This window comes from Oncorhynchus nerka, linkage group LG10 (genome assembly GCF_034236695.1).
Source record: "Oncorhynchus nerka isolate Pitt River linkage group LG10, Oner_Uvic_2.0, whole genome shotgun sequence".
Taxonomy (NCBI): Eukaryota; Metazoa; Chordata; class Actinopteri; order Salmoniformes; family Salmonidae; genus Oncorhynchus; species Oncorhynchus nerka.
The window spans coordinates 46,851,969-46,878,190 of NC_088405.1; the positions used below are offsets into that span (position 1 = coordinate 46,851,969).

The 26,222-nt window shown below is 41.2% G+C and overlaps 2 protein-coding genes across 8 annotated transcripts; one reads left to right on the forward strand and one right to left on the reverse strand.

Moving 5' to 3' along the window:
• Positions 1-326: 326 nt before the first annotated feature.
• stk36 (serine/threonine kinase 36 (fused homolog, Drosophila)) lies at positions 327-25,941 on the reverse strand. Of its 7 annotated transcripts, none has more exons than XR_003864495.1 (22): positions 25,616-25,941; positions 25,340-25,480; positions 25,121-25,198; positions 24,855-24,985; positions 24,202-24,451; positions 23,878-23,971; positions 23,602-23,762; positions 20,857-21,044; positions 20,499-20,658; positions 20,268-20,384; positions 19,873-20,049; positions 19,492-19,583; positions 19,284-19,347; positions 19,085-19,195; positions 18,843-18,917; positions 18,639-18,756; positions 18,268-18,394; positions 17,918-18,101; positions 16,552-17,592; positions 15,769-15,906; positions 14,339-14,432; positions 327-545 (listed from the first exon to the last, which is right to left on the reverse strand). XR_003864495.1 is itself a non-coding variant. In XM_029670066.1 (21 exons), the coding sequence occupies exons 1-20, from the start codon at positions 25,697-25,699 to the stop codon at positions 15,808-15,810; spliced, it is 3,468 nt and encodes a 1,155-aa protein (XP_029525926.1). In that variant the 5' UTR covers positions 25,700-25,941; the 3' UTR covers positions 14,211-14,432; positions 15,769-15,807. The 7 variants fall into 7 exon arrangements, 5 of the variants coding, with proteins under 5 accessions (XP_029525926.1, XP_029525925.1, XP_029525924.1 ...); XR_010464878.1 differs by lacking the exon at positions 327-545 and adding an exon at positions 11,216-12,297; XM_029670066.1 differs by lacking the exon at positions 327-545 and having other exon boundaries at positions 14,211-14,432; positions 20,499-20,634.
• atf5a (activating transcription factor 5a) lies at positions 10,096-13,965 on the forward strand. The gene is made up of 3 exons (XM_029670069.2): positions 10,096-10,240; positions 10,564-11,803; positions 12,081-13,965. The coding sequence occupies exons 1-3, from the start codon at positions 10,096-10,098 to the stop codon at positions 12,268-12,270; spliced, it is 1,575 nt and encodes a 524-aa protein (XP_029525929.1). The 3' UTR covers positions 12,271-13,965.
• Positions 25,942-26,222: the final 281 nt, after the last annotated feature.

A 26,222-nucleotide genomic window follows, 5' to 3' on the forward strand; every position in this document is an offset into this window, starting at 1 on the left:
CTGTGAATAACACGGGTACCCTTTATAAATGTTTATTATGAGTATTTCTGCAAAATCACCGGATGTTTTGGAATCAAAACATTACTGCACGTAATGGGCCAGGTTTTCCTTGCAAAACGTTTAATACTGCAAAGTGTTTCACTATGGTTGGCTATGGTCTTCACTAAGGAATTACACCCCAGTCTTCAGATGCATTCAACACAAATGGAGATGTCTTTGAATATGAATTACGTTTGTCAAAAATATCTAGATATAGCTACTAAGAGACAAAGCCTGTATGTATAATGACCCTTATGTAATGTATATGCTTGGAGTCAGAAAGCAGGTGCAGAAAGTAAGTTTAATGATAAGAAGGGTTATAAATAAAAACAAGAGAAGCGTACTGAATGTGACAAAAACCAATACTGCCTGAACACTGAGCCTACTGAGGGCTAAATAAAGGGAGAGTAATCAAAGTGATGATGAGGTCCAGATGTCCATAACGATGGGGAGCAGGTGTGCGTAATTGCCAGGACCGGTGATTAGTAGAATGGCGATGTCAAGCGCTGGAACAGGGGAGCGGAAGTAGGAGTGACACATTAGCTAGATACAGTCTAATAACAGAGCTAACGTTAACTAGCTAACTAGCTGTTGTTCACGCACACTGACTTTCATACACTTCTTTTCACATTACATTTAATTAATGTACCGTTTTTTAAAGTGTTTTTTTTTTACAGATAATTAATGTTATCACTGCCCATTAAATGGGTTGGCATCAAATAAAATAACTACCTTAGCTTTCAATAAAACATACCTACGAAGTCCTGTCTTGTCTCTTCCATAGAGGTATAAAACAACGGTATCTGTCCGAACAAAAATAATGCATCATTTTCTATAGTTTATTTTTCTTCTATGATATAAATAGTTGCTCAAACGCAACTGGTTCAGCTCACTAGCGCATCACTGAAAGGAAGAATGTCAGAGGAATATGTCAATAGTCACCTGACAGTTACTAGACAGTTGGAACGGAATGACCTCAGCCAAACTGCCTTTTTCTCTCATTCGGGACGATATCTCTTCATAAATATCTTTATTTCTAAATGTGTGAACTAATTTCGATTGGACAGTGGCATCCGACCACAGTGTTGGTCTTCCATCTGTTATGACCCCGTTTCGCTAGAAAATCCAACTTTGAAAACGGTTTCACATACAATATGTTCGCCATACTGATCACCAAAAGGAAGCAGATGATAGGCCATAGGCAGGAGCGAGCTCTGCCTGTCCTCCTTCCTATCCCATTACTTTTTTAACAGCAATATGCATGCACATTTATTATTTGAGTGCAATGAAAAGTAATGGGACATATTGGCCTTACTTGAGAGCATCAAAACGACTGCAGGCGACTGCCGACTGACTGATCTACAAGTCACCTTGCATCATAAATAACGACTCATTATTTGTCTGTCAGTCAGTCACAAGTTACCTCTGATACATTGAGGTTTTGATCCTATCAAACACAGTAGAAACACGCATGCACAAGTCATGTCAGTGGGCGCATTCGAGCAGATCACTTCTGTCAAGTCGGTGGCGCCTTTCAAAGGGTGCTGCATTATGGGGATAAAAAAAAATCAGTTTTGTGTCTACATGTTCGACTGCATGAACGTTGCAAAAAACGTGATCAAAGGTCACTGTATTATGAGAGGCTCTATTGTCAAGCAATCATTAGGGTGTTTTGTTTGACCCACGCGAACGTGACCAAAGACGTGACTGAAACAGGAACCAACTTTGCCGAACTTCATTTATACAGTGGATATGTACAAATAAGTATGATATGAGTCACTCTCTCACCAATTGATTGTACAATGTACACACATACAGTTTATTAGGTACACCCATCTAGTACCAGGTTGAACACCCCTTTGCCTCCAGAACAGTCTGAATTCTTTGGGGCGTGGACATGTTGCTGAATTGGTATAAAGGGACCTAACGTGTGCCAGGAAAACATTTCCCACCGACGAGTTGTGCATTCCGAGGTGCCGTTTCTGCACACCACTGTTACACTGCGCCCTTATTTGAGAGTTTGTGGCCTGCCTATCAGCTTGCAGGGTTCTTGCCATTTTCCTTCGACCTCACATCAACGAGCTGTTTTCACCCACAGGACTGCCGCTGACTGAAAATCGATTTTATCATGCAGAAAAAACTAAGATGAAAACATTTATATGTATTTTTTATTAGTTATTTTTTCATTCATTTGTGTGCCTACCCTGCCTACCCTGACTGCAAGTCATTGCGTTGTCCACAATTATGGCGCCATCACGTGCTAGTCGGAACTAGGAAACTCTGAAATGTCGCACTTGCTAACTGGTTGAATGTGGCACTTGTATAACTACAACCAATTTGCAAGTTATTTCGTGACATTGGCCAAACGTATATGCTTTAGTTGTCAGGATTAATTTACACTTCAAGACTATCTGTACAACACACGCCTTCGACTACCTCTGGATGTGGTCAGGAAGATCTCACAATCAGATCACAATGTGTCTTGATTGTCTACACCTGCCGACAAATGTGGGCACAATCAGAATGTGGACAAGATCGGGACAAACAGACGCATGTTAGAACCAGGTATTAACTTTTGTGTTCATGTAGATTATTTCAGGAGAGGGAGTTTTGGGAAAATCTGGTTTGAATTTGAGAAAGTTAAAGGGGGAGGTGTTGTTGACAGACGAACACTAGCGTGTGACATTCTATATGATTAATGTATGAACACAGATCCCCAAAGACTAGTAAAGGCTGAAACAGACACACGCAGGGTAAGGTCATCAAAGGCACACACTTAGTGCAGGTTAACAGGCAAATACTTTATTTTGAGAGGTAGATTAGATGGAATTTAGCGCTGCTGAAGAACCCAGTCAACTTGTCATTCCCTCGCGATCTAGAAACGGAGCAGAGGTGCAACTGAAAAACACCCTAATGCTCTTTCCTCTGATGGTGATAGAGTCAGACAGGTACATGGCACACATACAGTCCCCTCGGTTCAGCACAGGTGACGCTATAAACCTACACTCCAACAGCCATATTAACCTTACCTGAAAACACTTATCAACCATAACAGGTTCTCTTTTACATGTCTCTGTGAATAACAATAAGAGCTGTTTGAGAACCTATAGTGGGTCTTTGTTTGACATTGAGAATTCCACATGCCAACATGAAGTAATACCTGTGAGGCTTCAGAGACCTGTGAGGATGCCATATTGAATAATAAACAGGATCTTTAAAAGGCCCGTCTACGCTCATTACCAAGGAGAGCAGGTGTTGAGTGACACCCAGGTTCAGTGTGGGTGAAATATAGATGAGCAGTGAGTGAGTGATCTCTCTCCAGTTTCACACGCACGCGTTGACATGGTCCCTCCTTGAGCTGTAGAGACGCATTAATAGGAGGGTCTGGTTCTGAGTAAGCAAAGCGGCATCTTATAGGATGGCATGGTGTCAATCAATATTCATGGAAAATGTTAAGGCGGGCTAAAAAACATCCGGAAAATATGGTGAAATTAAGAATTTGGCATTCGAACAATATAGTACTGCATAACAAAAATACATAGGTGTGCCAAACTGAAAAATTCAAAAGTTACTATGTCCATGCTGGGTGAATATTTCTCATAGCATAGGGCAGTGTTACCCAACTCTGATCCTCGAGTACCCCCAACATTATATATTTTTGTTGTGGCCATGGACAAGCACATTTGATTATACTTGTCAACTACTCTTCAAGCCCTTGACAAGTTGAATCAGTTGTTTTTGTCAAGGAGCTAAAACAAAAATGTGTGCTGTTGGAGGTACTAGAAGACTGGAGTTGGGAAACACTGGCATATGGTCTGAAACAACCACAGGCAACCTAAAGTGCAAATCCCACCTTGGCCAGAAGAGGGCAACATATGTCCAATATCATTCAATTTATCTGTTTTACAATCTACTGTAGCCTAGTTTCATATAAGATTACTAACTGAAAGTCAAGACTGTTGCCAAGTGAGTTTTCCACAACACTTAATCATTGTCTTTCTACCACCACATTTACCACCACTTTTCAGGACTACCACAAAGTTTAATAAATGTATGTTATATTTATTTGTATTTATCTGTGTCATGTCGATTGTATTTACACTATTTTAACTTGCATGCTTTACATTTGAATATTAATAATTTAAATCCTATGACTGAACCAAAGAAACAGAAAATGTATCATGGAGGTATAGCCTATATGTCGACAATTATAGGCTACTGTTAGGCTACATTTTTAGACCTGAGTTACAACACAATTGATTTATTATTATTTATATTACTTTTTAAAATGGGCCCCCCCCATTTTAAAAAGGGGGGGGGGCAAATGTAGGCCTAGATCATGTACAAAAAAGACAAATTACAATTTTCTAATTATTCTACTTTGAGTAATTTCCCTACCTTTGAATGAGATGTATAGGCCTATACCCTATATAAGTATCTACTGCCCGAGCTCAAAGGTGAGAGACGAGCCTGTCCAAGGGCTCTCGCGGTCTCAGAATGTGAATATCAACCTGACGAATCACGAGCGCAGTTGATGACAGAGGGGACACCTGGGACAAGATTGCACTTGAATGTGAAACATTGCTTCACTGAATAGATTTAAGTCATGCCTCAAGCTGACAGAAGGTTAAATAAGATGCCATAGACCTGTGGCCCATAGGGCCCCTACCTCTTGTGAAATTGTTTGTCATTAGTGTACTTGATACATAATTAATTCATGGCCATTATATTCCTTCTTTACCAATTATATACGTTGTGAGGATGAAAGAACAACTGATCTCGAGGTTTGGAAGTTTTGCACCTTATTGAGCCCGGCTCCACTGTGGTTTCGGGTTCCTGCTTGTCGCGCTATGGCCGCGCCTTTTATTTGGGATGCAAGAAGCGCTCTCGTATTCCTAACACCCTGCCATCCCAAAGGAGGACAAAAACAAATGTTCGTCCACAAAATCAAACAGTTCTCATTTACCACGGTCTCCTTGTGGAATATTAAACAGATCAACCTCCCTGGCTGTGCCACGGTTTTAATATAGGTTACACCAGTCCAGCTTACTTTACGGTGATTTTTACGCAAGCATGCATGATGGAAACAAATTTGGAGATTTTAGCTTTAATTACATATTTCAAACCTATTTTGTTTGGGTTCATCGTGACTAATATTTTCATTAATGCAGACATGGAAAAAAACATGCAAGCTACACAGCTTAATGTTAAAATCACAAATCCCTATTGAAATGCATGCATACCCTTCACAAGTCAGTCATTCTTTCAGTTTCAAATGTTTTGATCGTATGTTCAATGAGGGGATGTAAAAGTTGTAGACAACAATGAATTCAGAGAGAGTTGGTTGGTGTGTGATGAAATGGTGATGAAACCCGTACTAATGTGCCATACATGCACTTGGCATGCTGTGCTCCTAGCTTTCTGACTTGCTTACTTCATGTGCTGTATGTTCACTTTAGACTCATAAATAAACTAAATAACTCGCAGACAAGGCATTATATCTGGCTTTGACTATTTCAAATAGCGACGGGAGCAATGTTGAGGACATTAATTAGGTTATAATTTTCTAATTTCACCCGAAGCTGGTTTGGATGGGTGACGTGTGATGTAGGCATACGGTTGCTTAGTTAATTGACAGAAACTATACATTGAGAATAGATTGATTGGTAGACCTATCGATTTGTAACAACATTCTTTAACCAACGTAGTCGTTGTGTTTTCAAATTGAAGGCCAAATAAGAAAATCCACAGTTTTTTACCCCTTGTAGACAAGGCTACTTTAAGTAGGCCTACCTTGCGTTTCTTTTTTTTTAAAGCTTCAATATTTGCTGCACTTGTATACACTTGTGGAGACTGGGAGATAAAAAATATTGACAGAGGGAATTAAATCTAGGTTTAGTGGAGTGGAGACTTGGGAACAAATCCAGCATAAGGCCATGTGCGGTACACTGGATACCTCTCACACTGCGCAAACAGTAGTGCTCTCCGTGGACCAATTAACACGGCCCGCGAGAGGAGTCAGCGCTTTCCTGTGAGACATACTCACTTTAACAACCATTATTATATCTCACTCTCGTCTCCGTTACGATCGCGCTTATCTAGATTGCATCAGGTCGCTCTTCTACAACTCAACTGTGAACCGTCATGTGCGTTAGTACAGTGTTACAACTTCAAAGGACGTGCTATGATACTCGAAGGTTTAGTGTTATTTGGGACGGCAGGTGTAGAGAGGTTGTCTCCATCCTTTGGCTGTAATTAGCCTTCTTGTCTCAATGAAACAGGGTGTTTCCCATGCAGATTATACCCCATTGACCTTTAGTAAATACTCTATTTTGAGTTAGGCTACTCTAACTCTCTGGGTAGGGCTGCTGGTTATCGGGAAGCTTATAGATGACAAGTTAATAAATGATCACCTGAAAACATTACCTCTAGACAACAATATAGGTAGGCTATGCGACCAAACATAATGTGGTGATGCTTAAAACCATTTCCCTGAATAGATTACATAAGGTGAGGTCCACGTTATCCATATGTTGTTATTGTTTATGTTTTTAGTTAGACATCCAAAAAACAAGGACTCAAGAGCCTTAGACATTGTACACAGCCATAAGCAGTTTGTCCTTATGGATGTGGCAAAAGAATACTGCAAACATGAAAACTTTTTTCGGAGATGCAACTCAGCAGGTGTGAGCTGGTAGAGGGGAAACATGGTTCGAGCTCGAGACAAGAGGAGAGAGGAAAGGAAAGAGAGCAAGCACTGCAAATCCCATGGCAACAGCAACCAGAAAACACGTCTAAAATAGGGGGCAGTGTTCGCTATTACTATAGCAACAGGAAGACACCGCTCCTTCAAATCAGCTTTTGGATTTGCTGAAAGGGGCGAAAAACAAGGCATTATTATTTTCATAATCGTCATTAGCTGGATTTAATGTATCAGTGTATTAATTTGATTAGACCAGCTGTGTCTCCCAGGGCAAGCCTTTAGGCTTCTAAGTACAGACATAAACCTATGCCTAAACATAACCCCCATGAGATGCATGCCATTTTCAAGTGAATTAGGATACTACCAAAACAAAGAATTTAGCCTAACACTTATCCAGTGCGGTTTGTTTACATCACAACCTATCATCCAGTTACAGGAGCGCGCGTGTCAGGTGTGCCAAGGCAGCAACAGGCAGAGGGGAGTAGGGGGTGCGAAGCGGAAGATTCCTTCAAGCCAACCCCCTACAGGCTAAATAAAATGTGCTGAAGATGCGATTAAATGAGTCGTTTCCACTTGCTATCGTTTAATCACAATAGGTAGCTACACTTTCCACATCACCCTGTGGGTCTAGAGTGTAAATTGGTCTACATATGATACAACATTAGGCTACGCACGAACAAGGGATGGGGTGATTGGAGTGGTTGTTTTTCTTCGTCTGTTGTTCATTTACTCACCAAGCAGTTGTCTATAGCCTAGATAAGACAATTGAAATTGAATACAGGTTTAATAGGTGTTTAATCGGTGTAACCGTGTTATCTTTTTCAACGTGGATTTGGGGATTTTGGGCCGCATGAATAATTTCCCATAGCCTACATTTCTCACACGTTCTTTGTAGCACATCTTTATGACAATGTTACAAACCAGGTATAATCCACTTTACATGAGTAATGCTTGGGCTACAACGTAGTTTATAGTGGAATCCCAATACAACATGCTAACCCTTTTCAAAACATAGATGATGTGCCGCAAGCCGCCTTTTTAGAAACGTTCCGTCTTCCTCCGTTTACACTCGGGATGTTGTTTACCTGGAGCATGTGCACACAGAGCGGTAAACTGAAAAACCACCGGGATGAATCAATAGCACCGGGTAGCCAATCGGGCAACATATCTCTCCTTCCACAGCCAATAGCGGAGCGACAGGTTCGGTGCATCCAGCGAATCTGCGCTCTGCCTGAAGCGCTGATGCAACTGAGTTGCAATAGCAACCAAGCATCCCCTGTATAGCATATGGTGTCCTTCCTCGCAGCATAAAATTAAATAGTCCCCATGTAAACAATGAGGCGCATAAGTGTGTTTACGCCTCGTGGCATCAAGAATAAGTCACATTTTTGGCATCAGGCATGTTTACATTTCCTGTGCACCTGCTCTGATAGGGAACCAGCTGTAGCCTACCTCCTCCTCCCACCTAAACATCGATTTTCAATATAATTGTAAAGACATCTCCACCAATAGCAAATATATTGAATAGATATTCTTCAAGTCTAAAAACTGGAACGTGCGTGGATGTTTCGAAAACAAGAGGTTGGAGAGAGAGGGCGGAGGAATCTACAGCATGGTTTGCCTGCCCATCGTGACGCAGCCGGTTGCTAGGTGTGAATGAACTGATGCTCTCACTCAATAAATCGTCTCTCAGTCATCAAGTTCATCACAACAAAGAAGCAACAACAAGACTTCACTTCTGTCCCGGATTTTCCAAGGGAGCCATGGCTTGTTAAATTAGAGAAGAACTCGGACCCCCGAAAGAAGCCGTGCTTTGCTCTTGCAACGCACCCCAAACTCACAAGAATTTTCAGCAAGAATGGAGTAAGTGAAACTTGTTACATTGTATCCTTTCTGAAGCGTTCGAAACTTTGTTGCCAGCCCACTCACCTGAACTGTTGTGCATATTACATTGTATCTGTTTGAGATACATTTAACTCAATAAAGTAATCTACGGGTGGTATGTTTAACCGAACGTTTTTAGTGCTTATAATAGCTACAGCGTTGTGATGACTGCTGAAAACTTTGTCAACAACAACAGTAATCACACCACTACAATAGAAATAGGCGGCAGCGGAAGATTCTTTCAAGCCAACCCCCTACAGGCAAAAGGCAAATAATAACAGTATGCTATGTTATTGCTGGTAAAACATTTTAACACACTATTTTTGTGATAAATGTACAGTATGGCCAATACTGTAAACTTTATTGGCTCAGTATATTTGAGTCTGCCTTGGCAAAAGGTGTTGTCATGTGGGAATAGGTTTCTTTAAAAAAAATGTATTCACTTTGTCTGAGTATCCATTAATTAAGCTGTTGTTATAGTTAGACAACCATTAGGCTAAGGTGTTTCTCTATTATCAATGACGTCCTAAAATGGTGCATGTGAAGGCTGATTGTTTAGAGTAGGCCAATTAGATAGTTAACCATATTGAGGAAGTAACGGTGCTCCAGATGAGTCTGGGTTATCCTAGAACATAAACAGGTGTGCATTATGTCATTTGCTTCAGCCCACGTGCTTTGAATGCATCAAGTGCATCAACATAACATTTGTGGTGTGGTCAGTATGACAGCACACCCACGGACTCTCAGTTCCTGTGAAGTTATTCTGACTTTTGAGAGATCTTTTATTTCTGACGATTATACAGGCATTCTTTTTTTTTTTTACTGTATGTAAAGTGAACATAATGTGTGAATGTTGCTGTCTGTATTGTGGGTTTTGCTTGGGCGGTTATCTCACCTTTATGATCTGAACCTTTAAGATTTTGTAAGGTCAGATAGGTACGTTCAAAAACCCAATAACCTCAGTTGGGAGTGGGACCTTGAGGACATGTGTTACTTGCACTAATAACAATATGATAACATGGTAATAGTGCAACATTAGGTTACATTTCTATTTATTGCGATTGCCTGCTAGTCAAAAGCACAATTTTTTACGTAATGTTTTAAGTGTTGGGCTTGCAAACCTGTTGAGGTCATTACCTACCTAGCCACCTAGAGACTGAATGGGTTCATCCCAATATGTTTTCTTCTTGTTCCTTTGTTAAGTGGGACATCTATTCTTTTTGTATGAGTGACGCATACTGTCTTAAGAAATGTTTCAGCCACTGTTTTTGTGATGATGATCAGCAACCCAAAGTGTCAGTTTATAGTTTTTAATGACTCGCTTTAAACACCTCCCTACTCATTCTTTATCTCCTATAGGTGTCATTATGCTCACCCAGCCCTGCTCACTGTGGCTCAACTCTCAGACCCCACCAACTCATATTGTACGATCGGACTAATCGGATTGAATCAAAAGACCAATAAACAAAATGATGGCAACGTCAGCAGCTCCTCTCTGGAAGACTCTTCGCGTCTGCCCGGCAGACCCCCTCGCTCTCTCTCACCCACAGGCTAACCTCAGCCAATCACAGGAGTGCAGGGGGGAGGTGCCAGAGGAGAGCCAGCACTTAATTGGTGAGTTGCACAGTACGCTTTTTTATTTTTCCACATTTCAGGTGGGCACCGCACTGCAGCACATTCGTTCTCCTTCGAACAGTGAGTAATAAAGTAGTTAACGTCTGAAGTTTTTTCCTGTTGAAATGTAGCTACTTTATACGATTGAAGTTGTTTTCACTCATTTTAATGTTCAAGCTTTAAAATACAAACACATTATTTGTTTTTCCATTATCGACGTTTAAGATTACATTACCATTGCTATGTAGGTTTAATTAATTACAATCAATTAACGATGATGTTTGTTGCATTTATGACATTTTGTATTTTTCTTCTCTCAATAGGTGATGGTCTCACGGACTGGATGACGGAAGAAGTGGATTTCTCCTCGTACCTCCCAAACCCTCACCCCTCTCCCTCCCCCAATTCCTCCCTTCCTCCCTCACCCCTCCAGCATGACATCCAGGTGCCCTCTGACTTGGAGGTCATGACTTCTCTGCTGCAAGAGGAACTCGCTCAACTGGAGGACTACTTCCTGTCTGAACCGCTGCCGGAGAAAGGACCAAAACTGGGAAAATGCGACAAGGGTCCAGCGCCAGTGGGTCCCCACCAGTCATACTACCAGTTGCCCTTTCATGCGTCATCATACTCCACCTCCAACCAATCGGAACACAGCCCTCTACTTGTTACCCTGGCAACTGGGGAACTAGACCTGCTGAGCTTTTGCGGAGGTGGGCCCATTGGGCGATCAAAATTGCCTAGACACACCCCTTACAGTTGTAGTAATCGCCCCAATGGGTGTAGTCGCAAAAGAGTTTCAGATGGGGTGAGGGTGGGCGAGGTCTATGAGAATAGCATATGGAGTTCCAAAGGAAGTAACCCATCTGTGACTCTAAGTGGCAGTTACAGCTGTGTAGAGGACGAGCGGGTAGTCGGGAAAGGTTACTGTCTAGGCAGCGGAGTTGAGATTCGAAGATGCCCTTTTTTACCCAAGGAAGAGAAAAATTGTCAGTTCGCGGAAGAGGTCATAGCTGTTGGCAGTGGGTATGGTGGCTTTGGCGGGCCGCTGGATATCCCACACAAGAAAGAGGAGCTGTTGATGTATGGCATGAGAGAAGTGAATGTCAGTTGTGGTGGTGGAGGATGTGCTAGTAGCAGTGAGATAGAATTGTTGAGTAGTAATGTCAAAGTTGGCGTAGTCGATGAGTTGTCTTCCAAGATGTCCACTATTCCTTGGAAGACAGAGACTAGTGAGGGTTGTTATCTTCAGGCAGCGTCCCAATCAGAGGCCTCCTACCACCACGGCTTCCAAGGGACGGTCAGCGAGCAGGTCAAGGCAGAGGGTTTAGAGATGGGCCGTCAACATCATGACTTCCACTGTGGTGGGTTCCTAGAGGACCAGCAGGGCTCTGAGTGTCTGGCAATGGATAGGGAGGCTCTTGACAGGCAGGTGATGTTGGGGTTGAAGCAGGACCCCTGTCCCCTCGCGAAGCCTGAGCTGGACGAAACAATGCCAGGGGAGGTCCACCACCCACCAGAGCGCAAGCAGAAGAAGAGAGACCAAAACAAGACTGCCGCTCATAGGTATGATGATTCAACCAAGCGCTGAAAACTTAAGGTGGTGTTCAAATTTGAGCTCTGCGCACAATTTCTACACAAGTCTCCCATTGACATCAATAAATGATTTTAGCGAAAGTCTGAGTTGTGTGTGCTTCTCTCAACTCTAAATTGACAGGTTTGTGGTTATCCAAATTTTGTTGTCTGATTTGTTGATAACAGAACTAAATAGAACATTGCCACTTTTTGACTTTGATTTCACTAAGATTAATCCTATATCTCCCGTTTGACCCCACCCTACCAGGTATCGCCAACGTAAAAGGGCAGAGCTGGACTGCCTTGAGGAGCAGCTGCACGGTCTGGAGGGGCATAACCGGGAACTTCGGGACAAAGCAGAGTCAGTGGAGAGGGAGATCCAGTATGTTAAAGACCTACTGATCGAAGTGTACAAGGCCCGCAGTCAGCGGCTCAAGCAACCGGACACCGACGCCTGATGATGAAGATAAGATGACGAAGACTTTCTGCAAGTAGATTTGAAGAAAAAATGACAGGGAAATGTTAGTTTTTCAATGTTTTGAAATTGAATATTACATTTTTCTTTTTCTTTGGGAGGGTCAGGGTGGGGGGCAACAAAGGGGTTCAATTGCATGTTTTGATGACGTGTTTTTTTTTTTTTTTTACGAGTCAAACAACTACTTTATACTTCCACTGTTTCGGCAATCGGCACTAACCAAGCAAGCCTGCACTGTGATGCTGTAATGTCTCAGCTGACAATCAATTTCTGAATGGGTTTCCTGTTGAATGGAGATGGGTTTGATTTCCACCATTGGTGTTTTTTATATACTGGTTAGACTAATGTGATTCAACTAAGGCCTTACACTGGTCTTGATGTCAATAACTTAGCTACTGGTTCAATATACTCATTAGCTTTTTATCAAAAGACAATCTTTGTTTATTTGTGGGAGCTTTGCACTATTTGTATATTTTCCCAAATTATTATTCCAATAATTGAAAGCAAACTAATATAAATATGAATGCAAAAACAGCCTTTAGGGAAGACTTAAGATTTTGTTGAAAGTGTTGTCCCCTTAAATGCTAATTGCAATATGATACAATCAGTTTTATAGCTCAGGTTATGCAATTCATGCCCAAAGTTCTAGAAGTATGTAAGTTGGTAATTCTTGACTGAAGATTTTTTTGCATGGCAAAGACATTCATGGCTACTAAAATTAACGAGTTCTGTCTGTCTATATGATGCTGTATAGCTACTGTGCACTGATTCCATAGCAGCCTCACATTCCATGCTCTCTCTCAGCAAATTCACTTGTCTCTAGCTCTTTCCTAGTTGTTTCTCTTCACTGGATTAGATGGTATAGGATTTCAGAAATCAATGTGGGACCCTCTGTCTCTTTACTTGCTGTAAAAGCAAAATCAGGGTTTGTGATTTTATATGGCGGGTATGCTCGTCTGATTTATAAAGACTTTTTCAATTGTGTCTTGAAGGAGAGATGGTAGGTAGCTAGTTAGCCTTTGCTTTTTTCTAAAAAGAACAAAAAAACTATTTTTCACTAGAACGTTTGTGATAGCTTTTCATGTTGTTTCCCGCTTTTGTCTACGAGGATGCAGTGTCAATTAATTTAGTATAAACCTTTATTTTATAATTAGGTACAATTCTCAATTTTTCTAAAAACGGTCAATCTGCTTTAAGCAAATGTAACAATATATAATCTTTAAATTTGAAAATCTAATTGCATCTTTAGTGAATTAATCCAATTGAATTGCTGTTGCTTTTTGAATGAATTTAAGTTGAAATGCAATAACTCTTAAATGTCCGAACGAATAGTTAAGATCTTAATATAATGTAATTATCTGTTATCAATCTTTTGGATGAATGAGTAGGACACTGCATCTTTTTCAAATATGGTCTGTTATCTTGGCGATATACAATCATGTTTCTGAAATACAGCTTTTAATGCAATGTGTATTAATGTTATTTTGTGATATTGAGATTCTATTACTTTCAATATTAAGCCTCACGCATTTCAGCAACACGATTACGACCAATAAATGACACCAGATAAAATAACCAACCATTTAGTAATTTGGAAATAATTCCAATGTTTCCTCTCAATATATTTCCTTTGTGTTACATGTCACTCGTTTTATTCAAATAAAGTGATTTGTGTCTACGCAGTAGCCTAACAGTTTATTCTTGTTTTGAGCTCATCTCCGTTATGCATGGGTAATTTCTGGTGAAAAGCCAGGGGAGATTTAGCCCACATAAATGAAATAACGGATAGATTAGGATACTTCTTGGAACTGTTTCGAAATGAGGCATTAAAAGTTTTTTTTTTTTTGGATGCTTAGGCTGTTGTTGTCTTTTACACAGCTTGGATTACATGGACTGTTGTACAGAATCTGGCTCGATTTCAAATATATTTAACGTTTTATTGCTTTATCAATCTGCTCCTCGGAGGGTAAGGCCAAAAACACCCGTCTATATTTTTGTTATGGAGGGCAAGCCATTTCTATACACGACAGGATTTTCTTTGACATACATACCTGTAGCATATATATTTATACATTTTTTCAAACAAGTGCAACCAGTCATTCCATGTGAGATGGACCCAGTATTCACTCCAGAGGGTGTCATTTTCTGTGAAAAGAAGACAGGTTTTAAGTGGTGTAGACCTACATATATATAAAAAAATGACATGCTAAAAATCCCAACATGTCATTTTACATATAAAATAGTGTTACTACATACATATTACACTGTCATATAGGCCCTATTCAGCACAAAATCAGGAACTAGCCTACTCAACAACACATTAAATTATAATTGAAGGTGTGTATCGACTCTATCAGTCACATTATATCACACAGCCTAGGACCAAATGTTATCAAGCATATAATGTTCAACAGTATTTTATATATATTTTATCTCCTCAAAAATGATGTTTTAAGGGGATGCATTACTCAAATATTGATTTATAATACTCCGGGGGAAAAACATTTACTTTGACAAATACTAATTTGAGACATTTTCACAAGAGACCTTATGCCCATCTAAAATGGAATTGGATCATACGAAACATATCTGTGCCACAAGGAAATCCACAACATGATCTCTCTCTTCCTGGTAATTGCCGCAAACTGCACTTTGGCAAGAATGTTGTACAACCAACATGTGCAATGCCAATGTTCTAAATCCCTTTATATTCATACATGAATGATATTCCGTCTCATAAAATGGGCTAATTTAAATGTTGACAACATCTTAATAATGCAATCAAAATAAACAGATTTTTAGAATATTATTTTGTTCTGAAAACTTGCTCACTTGGCCACCTGTAGTTTTTTTGTTTTACAATTGAGTTATTATACTTCGTTAAATTATGATTTGAATGAATGCATTGATAGTGTGTGCATGTCATTTTTATCTAATTATTAAGATTGTTTTACCTGCTTTTGAGCCAAACTATCACAAATTTAACCCTTGTCATTACACACAGGAGGGTTTATTAATAGCAGTGCATAACAAATCAAAAGTCTTCATCAAGAATTACTTGAAAACTACCTTTTTACATAGTTAAACAAAATCTATCAATTTATGATAGGCTTACACTACATACTTTATTCAAATTCAAAGCATTACAAATTACATTACACTCAAAAAACTTGACTTACACCGTACAAGTCCAGACCACATTGCCCAAACTAAACAAATCAATTACTCACCTTTCAATTCAAGAGAGTAAAACATGTTAACAAGTTATACCAAATTACAAATGACAATCCCTCAATTGTAATGAAATGTACTTTTATCTTCTAAAACAAAGACATAAAATATTGATGGCAATAATTTTATCAACCAGCGTGCTGCACCGATGAGTTATGGGTAGGGGATATAACATCCGGCATCCAGCTTATACATTGAATCCCGGTATTAAGGCAAAGGCAGACGGGCTGATCCACAAGTCTGATCTTACCAAATAGACACACTATTCTCTCACTCGCTGCATTGGACTTCATAGCAGCTTGATGATCTGACAGTAGTCACACTGTGGAGGTGCGACATGCTGTGAAGCCTGACGAAGTTTCTCACGTGCATCAAGGGACAGCAGAGCCTTAAGGCACAGATGAAAGAGGTTGGAATATGGTCTTAGTAGAGACAGAGTTAGTCTGTTTGTGTATGTGTTAGAGAGAGCGAGAATGTGTGTGTGTGTGTGAGAGTATGTTTGTGTGAGAGAGTATGTGTATCTGTGTAAGCATGAGAGTGATAAGAGAGTGAATGTGTGTGTGTGAGCAGACATGCAGTGTTGCATCCAGAGTTAAATGATTAAAGGCAATGGTGAGTAAAGAAAGTTTTGGTGTTTGATTATGACATATGGCAACATTTAAGAAACTCAATAAATTATATAATAGAAAGACTAAATAAAAACGTTTTGTGTAAGCAATGGGTTCGGAGGGGATAACATTCTACAACAGCCTGGCCTCAACACACTGAAAAAGGTTTTAGAAATGTAGAAAGTCTAATAACTACATAAACACTTCAAAGAGTAGTATTATTTGCATTCTAAATTAGATAACAAGCCACAGTTATTATTATTTTATTTTAAAATGTGTGTTAGATAGACATTCACCATCTCATGGAGGATATGAACCCATTTTTCTTTAAAAAAAATTGAAATTTGATCCACTGTGACTAAACTATTCTATGGTGCTTATATTTATTTCAATGTCTACCCCTTGGTAATATCACCCTCTATTACCTGTCGTAGTGCATCCTGTTGGCTGTATAAGCTCAGGGTAGCGACAGCCGCTTGTTGGACTGTATGCTGGGAGTCGGTACAGGCGGCCTGTAGGAGGAGAAGGGGCACGTCTCCCTCCAGCAGTGAGGCCACACCCCCTTCCACAGCAGCCATGTTGCCCAGGGCAGCGCAGCAGTGGCGGCGCGTCAGGGCATCAGGGTCCGCTATGAGGGAGAGTAGCTCAGTTGTTGCCCAATTGGCTTCCGCGACCCATCCACGCCCACCCCCCTGGTCTGCTACTTGCTGTTTGAGTGTTGTGGATGAGTCTCCTCCGTCTCCTACCAGGGACTGGGAGGACACAGTCTTGTCTGACTTGCCCTTCTTCCTGTCCCGGGCAGTAATAGGGGCACTACTGTTCTCTCTCACATTGGCTCGCCGTGTTCTAAACTCTGCCTTTCCAATAAGCCCCAGCCAATTGCCCACGGCCTTGCAGGCCATCCTCCGTACAGACGTGGAGGGGTCGTGGAGACAGCCAATTATGTCTCTGAGGATGGCGGGTTGCAGCCGGGTCCATTGTGGGTCACTGGTGGAGGGAGGAGTATGAGGTGTAAACGGGTCCAGGTTACCTAGCAGGCTACAGGCAGCAGCTCTGACCCTGTCGTCTGGGTGAGCCAGGGCCTGGTGCAGGGGAGCAGGATCCAGGTAGATATGAGGGGTGGAGGGTCGGGACCTGGGGGAGCAGCGGGCAACCTGGGATAGTAGGGTGAAGAGCTCTACGGCCGACCCCCACAGGGCTTCACTTTCAGGCTTTAGCAGGTCAGAGAGAAGGGAGCTGGCAGTCCTAGATACAGACACTGGGTGCCCAGCCTGGTCCCTGACCCTGGAGGCTGGGGCCTGGTCTCTTCTATCCTCCTTGGGGTCACTGCTGGGTTGAGAGAAGAAGCCTTGGGCCCTGGCGGCGGCTGTGAAGCAGGGGACAGAGCGGCCGGGGTCACACAGCAGTAGGCGACATAGCAGAGAGAGAGGCAGTTCCAGGAGAGATGGAGGAACGGACTGGATAACCTGATCCAGAACAGAAAAAAACAAACACACACAATCCAGTTCAACCATCAATGACACCAGACATTGAACAACACAATGTATCTCCCAATGGTGTCAAGACAGCAGTGTGGTAGAGTAGCAGTTGTGGGATGTGTGACTAGAGCAAGCGGCGGCTTAAATTGCATCAGAAAAACTGTAAAGTTTTCAGTCACTCGGTATGTCAGACAGACATATCAACAGAGGGAGATTAATTAAGAGTGGGGTTTTTGCGCATTGTCAATATATACTCATACATCCAAAGGTTTAACAATGTTCTTGTAAGGGTGCTGTAAGGGGAGAGCCTGACCTGCAGCAGGCCAGAGACAATGCCAGCGCTGTGGTACAGCTGGAGTAGTCTGTCCATGGTCTCTGAGGACAGGTCCAGGGCAAAGGGGAAACACAGCAGGTGGCAGCTCAACACCGATAGGCTGTTCACACTGGAGTCACAACCCCAAAGCTGGCCGTGAGTCTCGTCAGACGGCCTGGAAACACTGGAAAAGAGGCACTCTCCACATATCACCACCGTAACAGTATGGTATTGATTGACTGTTGATATGCTATAAGTATTATTAGGACAATCACAAGTGAATAAGAAGATGTGTTATGCAAGACAGCTAGACGGAGAGAGAGCGAGAAAGAGATGGAGAGGTCACTAACCAATCAGTGGTGAGCAGGTGGCCCAGGGTGAGTATGCAGTTTGTGTCGCTGTCTGAGAACAGGGGAACACAGCAGTACGGGTCCCTGGTAAGGACAAAAAGGGCGAGGGACAGGAACACATACAGTCCTGATGGGAGAGGAGATGGAAACCATTTATATTAGATTGGTGAGAGCTCAACCCAAAACTTGCCAAAAAAATGAAGGGTAATAATAATAACAATAAGACAGAATTCCAGAAAATAATTGTTTGTTGTTCAATGTCTTTTTTAAGTAGGCAGGGAAACAGATTAGACAGACGTTTCGGTTTTAGCCTTCTTCATTGTGTTCAACGTTGGTGAGAGACCAACATCACCAGGTAGTGTAGTTTATACCATTTGAGGAGCAGAACTTTGTTCTGGCTGATGTTTTCTCCAGTGAAGTACCAACTTTCACCCACAGGAGGCGCAGAATGCTTGGATCCAAAGAAGCAGAGTGTGGAGGACTTTCATGCTGTTCAGAGAATAAAAAGGGATCTTTTTTTAAATGGATCAAAATATTTTTTGTTATTGACAAATCTGTATGCAGGCACAATTAACCTCAATTAGGGTGTGGAGAACCAATGACAAGAAGCCATCACAGAACCCCCAGCCTGATGGTAACGGGACGCGTGGCTGGGAGAGAGAACATTTCAGGGAACAGTCTAGTCAGATATAGATTTTTTCATTGCAAAACTATTTCTAGAAGTAAAAAGCTGTCATACAAATAATTTGTATAAATATTTACACACAAAGATAACACCATTCAATCATACACATTAGCTATGCAAGTCATAGCCTACCTCATCGGAGTCTGAGAGAAGCTTGTTGAGCTGGGTAGTGATCCTGTCCATGCTAACAACCACAGAGACTCCACACTGGCTGAATATGGCCAGAATGGCTGCAGCCAGAGGCTAGATGAGAGATGGAGAAAAGGAGTCTGTCCAGAGCCAATTCAACACGACTAGCCTACTGCATTTCTTTGAGTGGTTTCATACTTACTGCCAATGGGTTAGGGTCAGGCCGAAGAAGAATCTTGAAAAAGGGCATGGCGTAATCTTCCAGTCTACAGTGAGAAAAGGTTTTGTGTCATATGACATTGAAATATTGTTAAACATTGTCATTTTAAACTATGACCTCTAATTATGTAAATGTGCTAAATACAAAAATGTTAAGCCACTAAGAGGGGAGAAGAAATAAAGAAACAAACCTGTTCTCTGCTTGTTGCCAGTCACGGTGCTTCTCCCAATAGTTCAAGAGTAGAACAATAACTTCCCCCAGTACTGTCACACTCCATGGTTGCTGATGGAGATTATTAACATGATGAGAGAGACAGAAAAAGCGAGTTAGCAGTTGAGGGGATATCCACCGAAATTAACATTGCAGTCCTTACTGGCACATATTTACTTGAATAAAACAGCCATCAAATAGTTCTCACAATCTCATTGGATTATTGAAGACCAAGTCCTGATCTATGAAAATATAACATGTATACCCAGGGCCCAGCTGTAAAAGAGACCTTGGTCTCAGTTTGTGTTCCTTGTTGAAATAAAGGTCAAATAATAATACTGGTTAATATCACCAAATTAACCTTAACGACCACTGGATTCTCCACAATATCCTGGACTAGGTTGAACAGGAAATTAGGTAGTCCAACTTCCTGTCTAAGTCGATGGGAGTCCTCTGAGTCGGAGGTCAAGATCAGGTTGGACAGGACCTTCAGTGGCTGACGGATCTGACATGCCCCCTCCAGGATACCATCCAATAGCTGACCAAGAACACAGAACCACAGGGTTTATGTCAAAGAAAACATTTGAATAAATGTTATTGATCCTTAGAGGGGAGATTGGATTTGTCACCAGCATAGAAGACATCCCACACTTTATGGTGTCATTGAATTCAAATCACACCAAATAATTTTTTTTCTATCCAACTTGAATTCAACTAACTTGATTCTACTGTAGTTGCCTGTAAAGTAGTAGTTACCAGGGTTTTGGATGTCAGCAACTTCTCTTTCAATCGAGGTATGATTTGTATGGTTTGGCCGCTGGAAACGGAGGTCTGCTGGATCAACCTCTCCCACTCCTCATCACTGTCAACATCCTAACAAAAAGTAGTAAAGAACCAACAATGAATTACAAACCAAGAAAAACTCATGAAACCCAAAACCCTATCCTAGACTGTGTCTTCGTCACTCAAAGAGCACTTGACACTAACCTGGCTGTGGAGCCTCACAGCACTCAGGCTGGTCCTGGCCTGGCCCCGCTCCTGAGTCTCAGGTCGCCTCAGGGCCTGTCGGGGGCCAACCTCCACAGAGGGGAACTCCTGTTCGTAGTCCCGGCTGATCTGACCCCTGCTGGGGACACGGGGGAAACCCCTTTACATTTACATAAACGACTTTTATAAATTAGTAACGTTTCAGGTTGACATCCTTTGTCAAAGCTTTGAACATTTACAATGCACCTGGAGAAGCAACCCTCAGATGTGTGAGTGCTTTCCATTGATCATTTTCATAGAACACACCTGTCTGTGGGGAGTAGACTGTCTGGAGTTTTAAAGGCTAGCCACATTGTACCTGTTAGTGGAAATCTCAATGGCAGACTGTTTTGGGGTAAGGCTCAGATTGGCGGTTAATTGTGACAGATCTTGATCCAAACCATCTGAGGGAGCCACCAGGCTGTCACTGGACAGGGGCTTCACTACAGGGGCTGTCCTTGAAAGTGCCCGACTAGATGATTCAGTTTTTCCGTTTCCGTTTCCCACCTGAACATAGAGTGTACATGAGTGTTAAAGTTACAGTGAATAGAACAGCTTGTCCTTCCTTTCCATTTCTATGTACGTTCATGATTACGACACACACAATTATGATACACATGATACTTTACTTTTACAACATTTCTGGCCTGATACTGTGTGTTGATTCAACAGCTCTGTCTGTCACTTTGTGCACACAGTGTTTGACATTAACCTTCAGACAAGTAGGACAGATTTTTGAAACACAATTTTTACATCATTGTATGATGCAAGGAACCACTTTACAAAATAAAATGCATTATCATTATTATTATTACCATAGAAAATCTTTTTTTTTTAGCCTACATTCTGCCTATCAAAATACAACAAGGCTCCCTTGGTTGGCCACCCTAAAGGCGTCCACATGCTTCCCAGTTTAGTGGAGTTCGTGAATTTATTATGATGACATTTTGTGACATTTTTCTTTGTTTTGGACTTAAGGGTTGTCTTGGCTTATCAGGCACACAAAAAGTCTATGCCCCTTCGTCAGTGATTGGTCAACAGTAGAGATTCTTCAATAAAGTGTTGTCGTTCAATGAGAGACAACTTGTTTTCATGCACATTCTTTCATAGAAAAATACTGCACCAAACATCTGTTAGATGTAAAAACTAAGATCTCTTTGGGCAAAAAAAAATGAAATTAATGACAGATTTCTTGAGTTATCTTAAATTCATTCGGACTCTTTTGAGGAAGTGCATACTGGCTACTTCGTCTCAAAACGGACAAAGAGTACTATTGCCGTTTTTGTTCTAGTTTTTCAAGCAAAGATCTTTTAAGGGAATATGCACGCACACTCATTCGGTTAGGCTAGGCACCAGCCGAACTGAAGCATTCTGACGCCTTAAGTAGCCTATAAAATATTGCTACACTACAATTAAAACTAATACTTTATGTCTTTATAAAATAATTCCCTCATTCAATTAATCAGGGATCAAATGGCTAAGGTAGGCTACTTCAAAGCAAGGTAACTAAGATATGTTTATCTATAACCTTGTAAGGATAAAATATTCTTAAACTCCCAAAGCCACCAACTGTTAATAAATTAAAGCAATAGTGGAAGATATTATAATTTCAGCACTTGTTTTGATTGGGACAGCGCCATCGTGATGCTTTGAGACAAGCTTGGGGGACATGTCTTGATAAATCAATCAATGTCAAACTTGAGTTTTCACTAAATCCCCATTTGGATATTTGGTTGCAATTAGGTCAGGAAGATTTTAGCTTAATTGAGGTGAGTGCTTATGATCACCCTTAGTCTAGTTTGCTCATCTCAACAAGTGGATTGTTTTTCTCTTCACTCCCAACCAAAAACCCATGACTTGTCTGATAAACAAAACCACATTGATTGATTAGTCTAACTGAATCGGTCTGTGTATTTGGTTAATTCATCTCTAGCTGGGCAAATAAGTGGAGGTGATAGCTCATATATTTGTTGTCTCATCTATCACTGATAAGAAACATTTAGCTTGCTAATGTAACCTTAAATAACCTCACGCATATGCAACTCCAAAAGCCTGCAGAGTGTGTGTGCAATATGAATCCGAGACACGTAAAAAAAAGAGATTGCTAATATTTTCTTTGCCTATCATGATATAGTCCCAATTTAACACCATACGCCTGCCCCCCACTAGTCTTTGAATTTGCGCCATTTGTAACTCATAGAAGGGCTGGTGCAACCAGTGATTGGTGATTGAAAAAGACTGCTCGTTCTTGTCATCGCAAAACAATTCTACTCCGATGCGCTCTGCTGAAATTGGGATAATAGTGCGCAAATCATTGCATCCGGATGACATTCTGATCAGAGTAATATATTGTTTAATTGATTGATTTGTGTGATTTTTTTTACTTGTCCATTCGGTCTACTGCTATTTTTTTTTTTTTAATTTTACTTGTCATTTTTTATTTAATTTATTTCACCTTTATTTAACCAGGTAGGCTAGTTGAGAACAAGTTCTCATTTATAAACTGCGACCTGGCCAAGATAAAGCAAAGCAGTTCGACACATACAACAACAGTTACACATGGAATAAACAAACATACAGTAGAAAAAGTCTATATACAGTGTGTGCAAATGAGGTAAGATAAGGGAGGTAAGGCAATAAATGGGCCAAAGTAATTACAATATACCAATTAATAAACTGGAGTGTTGTGCAGAAGATAAATGTGCAAATAGAGATTTTTTATTTTACCTTTATTTAACTAGGCAAGTCAGTTAAGAACAAATTCTTAATTTCAATGAGGGCCTAGGAACAGTGGGTTAACTGCCTTGTTCAGGGGCAGAACGACAGACTTGTCAGCTCGGGGATTCGATCTTGCAACCTTTCGGTTACTAGTCCAACGCTCTAACCACTAAGCTACGCTGCCGCCTCAGATACTGTGGTGCAAAGGAGCAAGACAAATAAATAAATACAGTATGGGGATGAGGTAGTTGGATGGGCTATTTACAGACGGCTATGTACAGGTGCAGAGATCTGTGAGCTGCTCTGACAGCTGGTGCTTAAAGCTAGTGAGGGCCAGTCTACCTACCTGTCTGTTCCTCTTGTCCCTCTGTTCCCTGGCCTTGTGCAGTAACCTCCCCTCTCCACCATGTGGTGCTGCTTTTTGTACTGCCTGCTGGAGTTTCAGCACCTGCAGGTCTGGGCTGGCGGCCACTGTTAGCGGGCTGGACACAACGGGGTCTGAGAGAACTACAGACAACAATAACACAAGGAATAGACGAGGTCTCTATGTCTACTATAGAAGCCTGTTTTTTAAAAAGGTCTATCATAAAAAGTAGAATATAGAATAAAAAAAGGGTCTTACCTAGAACTCCATCAGCAACAAATGGGTGTTTTAGGAGGTGTGGCCATGACAACCTCTTCTGTGGGTCTTTGGTCAACAAACCTTTCAGGAAAGTCTGGCATGGAAAGATTATAGACAAGCCATGTGGTGATGGGACTCTAAATGCTATCTTAATTAATATACATGAGCTTAAAATCAATAGTTTAAATTCCAAATTGAATTACACAAACTAAATGTTTCACTATTAGTTTCACTATAGTTTCACTGTGAAATGTAGCATGATTCAGTTTGTATTTCAAGTTAAAACACTGGATTAATTCAGAGTTAACAGGGACTCTGTAGTACCATGCAGGTCTGGCTCATGGTGTCCGGCCACTTGACCGGGTCTCTGACTATGAGCTGGACCAGCTGAAAGATGGAGTTGGTGTAGAAGGGTGGCGCCCCCGTGTGGAGCTCATAGAGGATGCAGCCCAGAGACCAGAGGTCAGCTGTGTGGTCGTAGGGCTTCTCCTCTACCAGTTCTGGGGACATGTAGAGGGGCGTCCCCTTGATAGAGGTCAGGACCAGGGTGGACACACTCATTGCTCTAGCAAATCTGGAGGATAGGACATCAGTTAAAGGCAGGCAGACAGACAGACTTGCTATAGGGTATAATTAGGCATCATTCTCCACTTGAGTTTCCTCTAGTTTCCTCTTCTCATACATATAATGAAGAGTGTACCCTCATCAGTGAGATTTCTATAACTGACTGAATCAAAATTCAAAAAAAGCACTCGCACATCTGAGCTGTCTGTTGCAGGTGCATGGTAACAATGAGAATACTCGAAAGAAAAGAGAAACCCGCACACTGTTCTTGCTAATAGCTATCACTATTTTTATTCAAGCTTACGTTTTGGCCTCGCCAGAGCTTTTCTTAACAGATTGAATGTCACAGCTTTCAACATCACAAAGTTCTCCTTCAACACAAAGGCTGTCCTTTCAGCACCAAATATACTCACCCAAAATCACACAGCTTCACCACCCCTCCTTTACCCAGCAGAATGTTCTGTGGTTTCATGTCACGGTGGAGAATCCGATGGGAATGCAAATAATACAAGGCAGAGACCAGCTGGCATGCAATATCACGGACCTTTGCATAGGATGAAAAATACATGGATGAATATCTGCTGTTTGATTGATAATATGTTTCATTTCACAGTACTTTGTCGTTCTTATTGTAGTACGTTGAGAAATAACCTACTACATCATGAGTCAATGGCTTTACCTGGCTCTCTGGTAAGTTACCATCATCTTCAAGGATCTGGAACAACTCTCCCTCTGCATACTCTGTCACAACAACAACCTGCCATGAATAGGCAGCATTATCGTCATGTTATTAATTAAATTAAAATGTATTGTAAGCATTTATCTTCCATACTAAGTAATAATGTAACGTATAAGTGATGACATTAATATGCAGGTGAAGACAACAGCTTTTACATACCTCTCTTTCGGTCTCAAAGCTGTCTAAGAGCAGGACAATGTTCGGATGTTCAAGTCCCCTCATGATGTCAATTTCCCTTTTGAGATTGCGCAGCTCCTTCTCAGAACGGCCCACCTTGGGGATAAACTTAAGTGCCACGACCTACAACGGACCAAAACAAAATGGATACGCAATGAAAGGGAGCACTACAAGCTATAAATGACAGACAAAGCTGATGTTAACGTACAGCAGAAAGGTGTGTAAACTTTATATTTTCCCAATATACCATATACTCACTTGGCCACTGAACTTTTTACGTCCTTTATACACTCGTCCAAACGAGCCCTCTCCTATCATCTCCAAAACGTGATACAAGTCCATGCTGAAGAGTGTTTGAAAACTTAGCTAGCTCGCTTAACGACGTTAACGTTCGCTAGCAAAACTGCAATATCCACGTTATCCCTCGAAAAATGATAGAGAGGTGAAGTGAGTCGCAGAGACTAGTTATTTGAAGGACCTTAACATATATTAAATTTGCTCCATGAGTATAAACTATATGAATATTTGTTATTTTTCTGCAATGACGTGCTAACCAATGTGCAGAGGAAGAAAACAAAGAGCGCTTGACCACCTGTTGCGTCTAAAGAAAGCGCCGTTTTAAAAACAGTCTGACAAAGAAGCATAGGGACAATACTAATGATTATTACTACATCGCATGAATTATTTCATAACAAATTATTATAATTATTGGTAAAATACTTCATTACGTTACTTTGAATGGTTTGTATTAAACCGTAATACATATTCGAGGCAGGCTACTGAGAAGACAGCAAATTGAACATGGGTCCTTAGCCTAACAACCGATTTTGCGTCTCAGTAACCGATACTGTCGGTGGAGTTGGGC

Coding starts and splice junctions, on each gene's coding strand:
- atf5a (XM_029670069.2), top strand. CDS start 10,096: ATGATGGCAACGTCAGCAGCTCCTCTCTGGAAGACTCTTCGCGTCTGC. Junction 10,241..10,563: donor GGAGAGCCAGCACTTAATTG/GTGAGTTGCACA, acceptor TTCTCTCAATAG/GTGATGGTCTCACGGACTGG. Junction 11,804..12,080: donor AACAAGACTGCCGCTCATAG/GTATGATGATTC, acceptor CCACCCTACCAG/GTATCGCCAACGTAAAAGGG.
- stk36 (XM_029670064.1), bottom strand. CDS start 25,699: ATGGACTTGTATCACGTTTTGGAGATGATAGGAGAGGGCTCGTTTGGA. Junction 24,452..24,854: donor GTGAAGCTGTGTGATTTTGG/GTGAGTATATTT, acceptor CCTATCCTCCAG/ATTTGCTAGAGCAATGAGTG. Junction 19,196..19,283: donor CTGACCCTAACCCATTGGCA/GTAAGTATGAAA, acceptor TCTCTCATCTAG/CCTCTGGCTGCAGCCATTCT.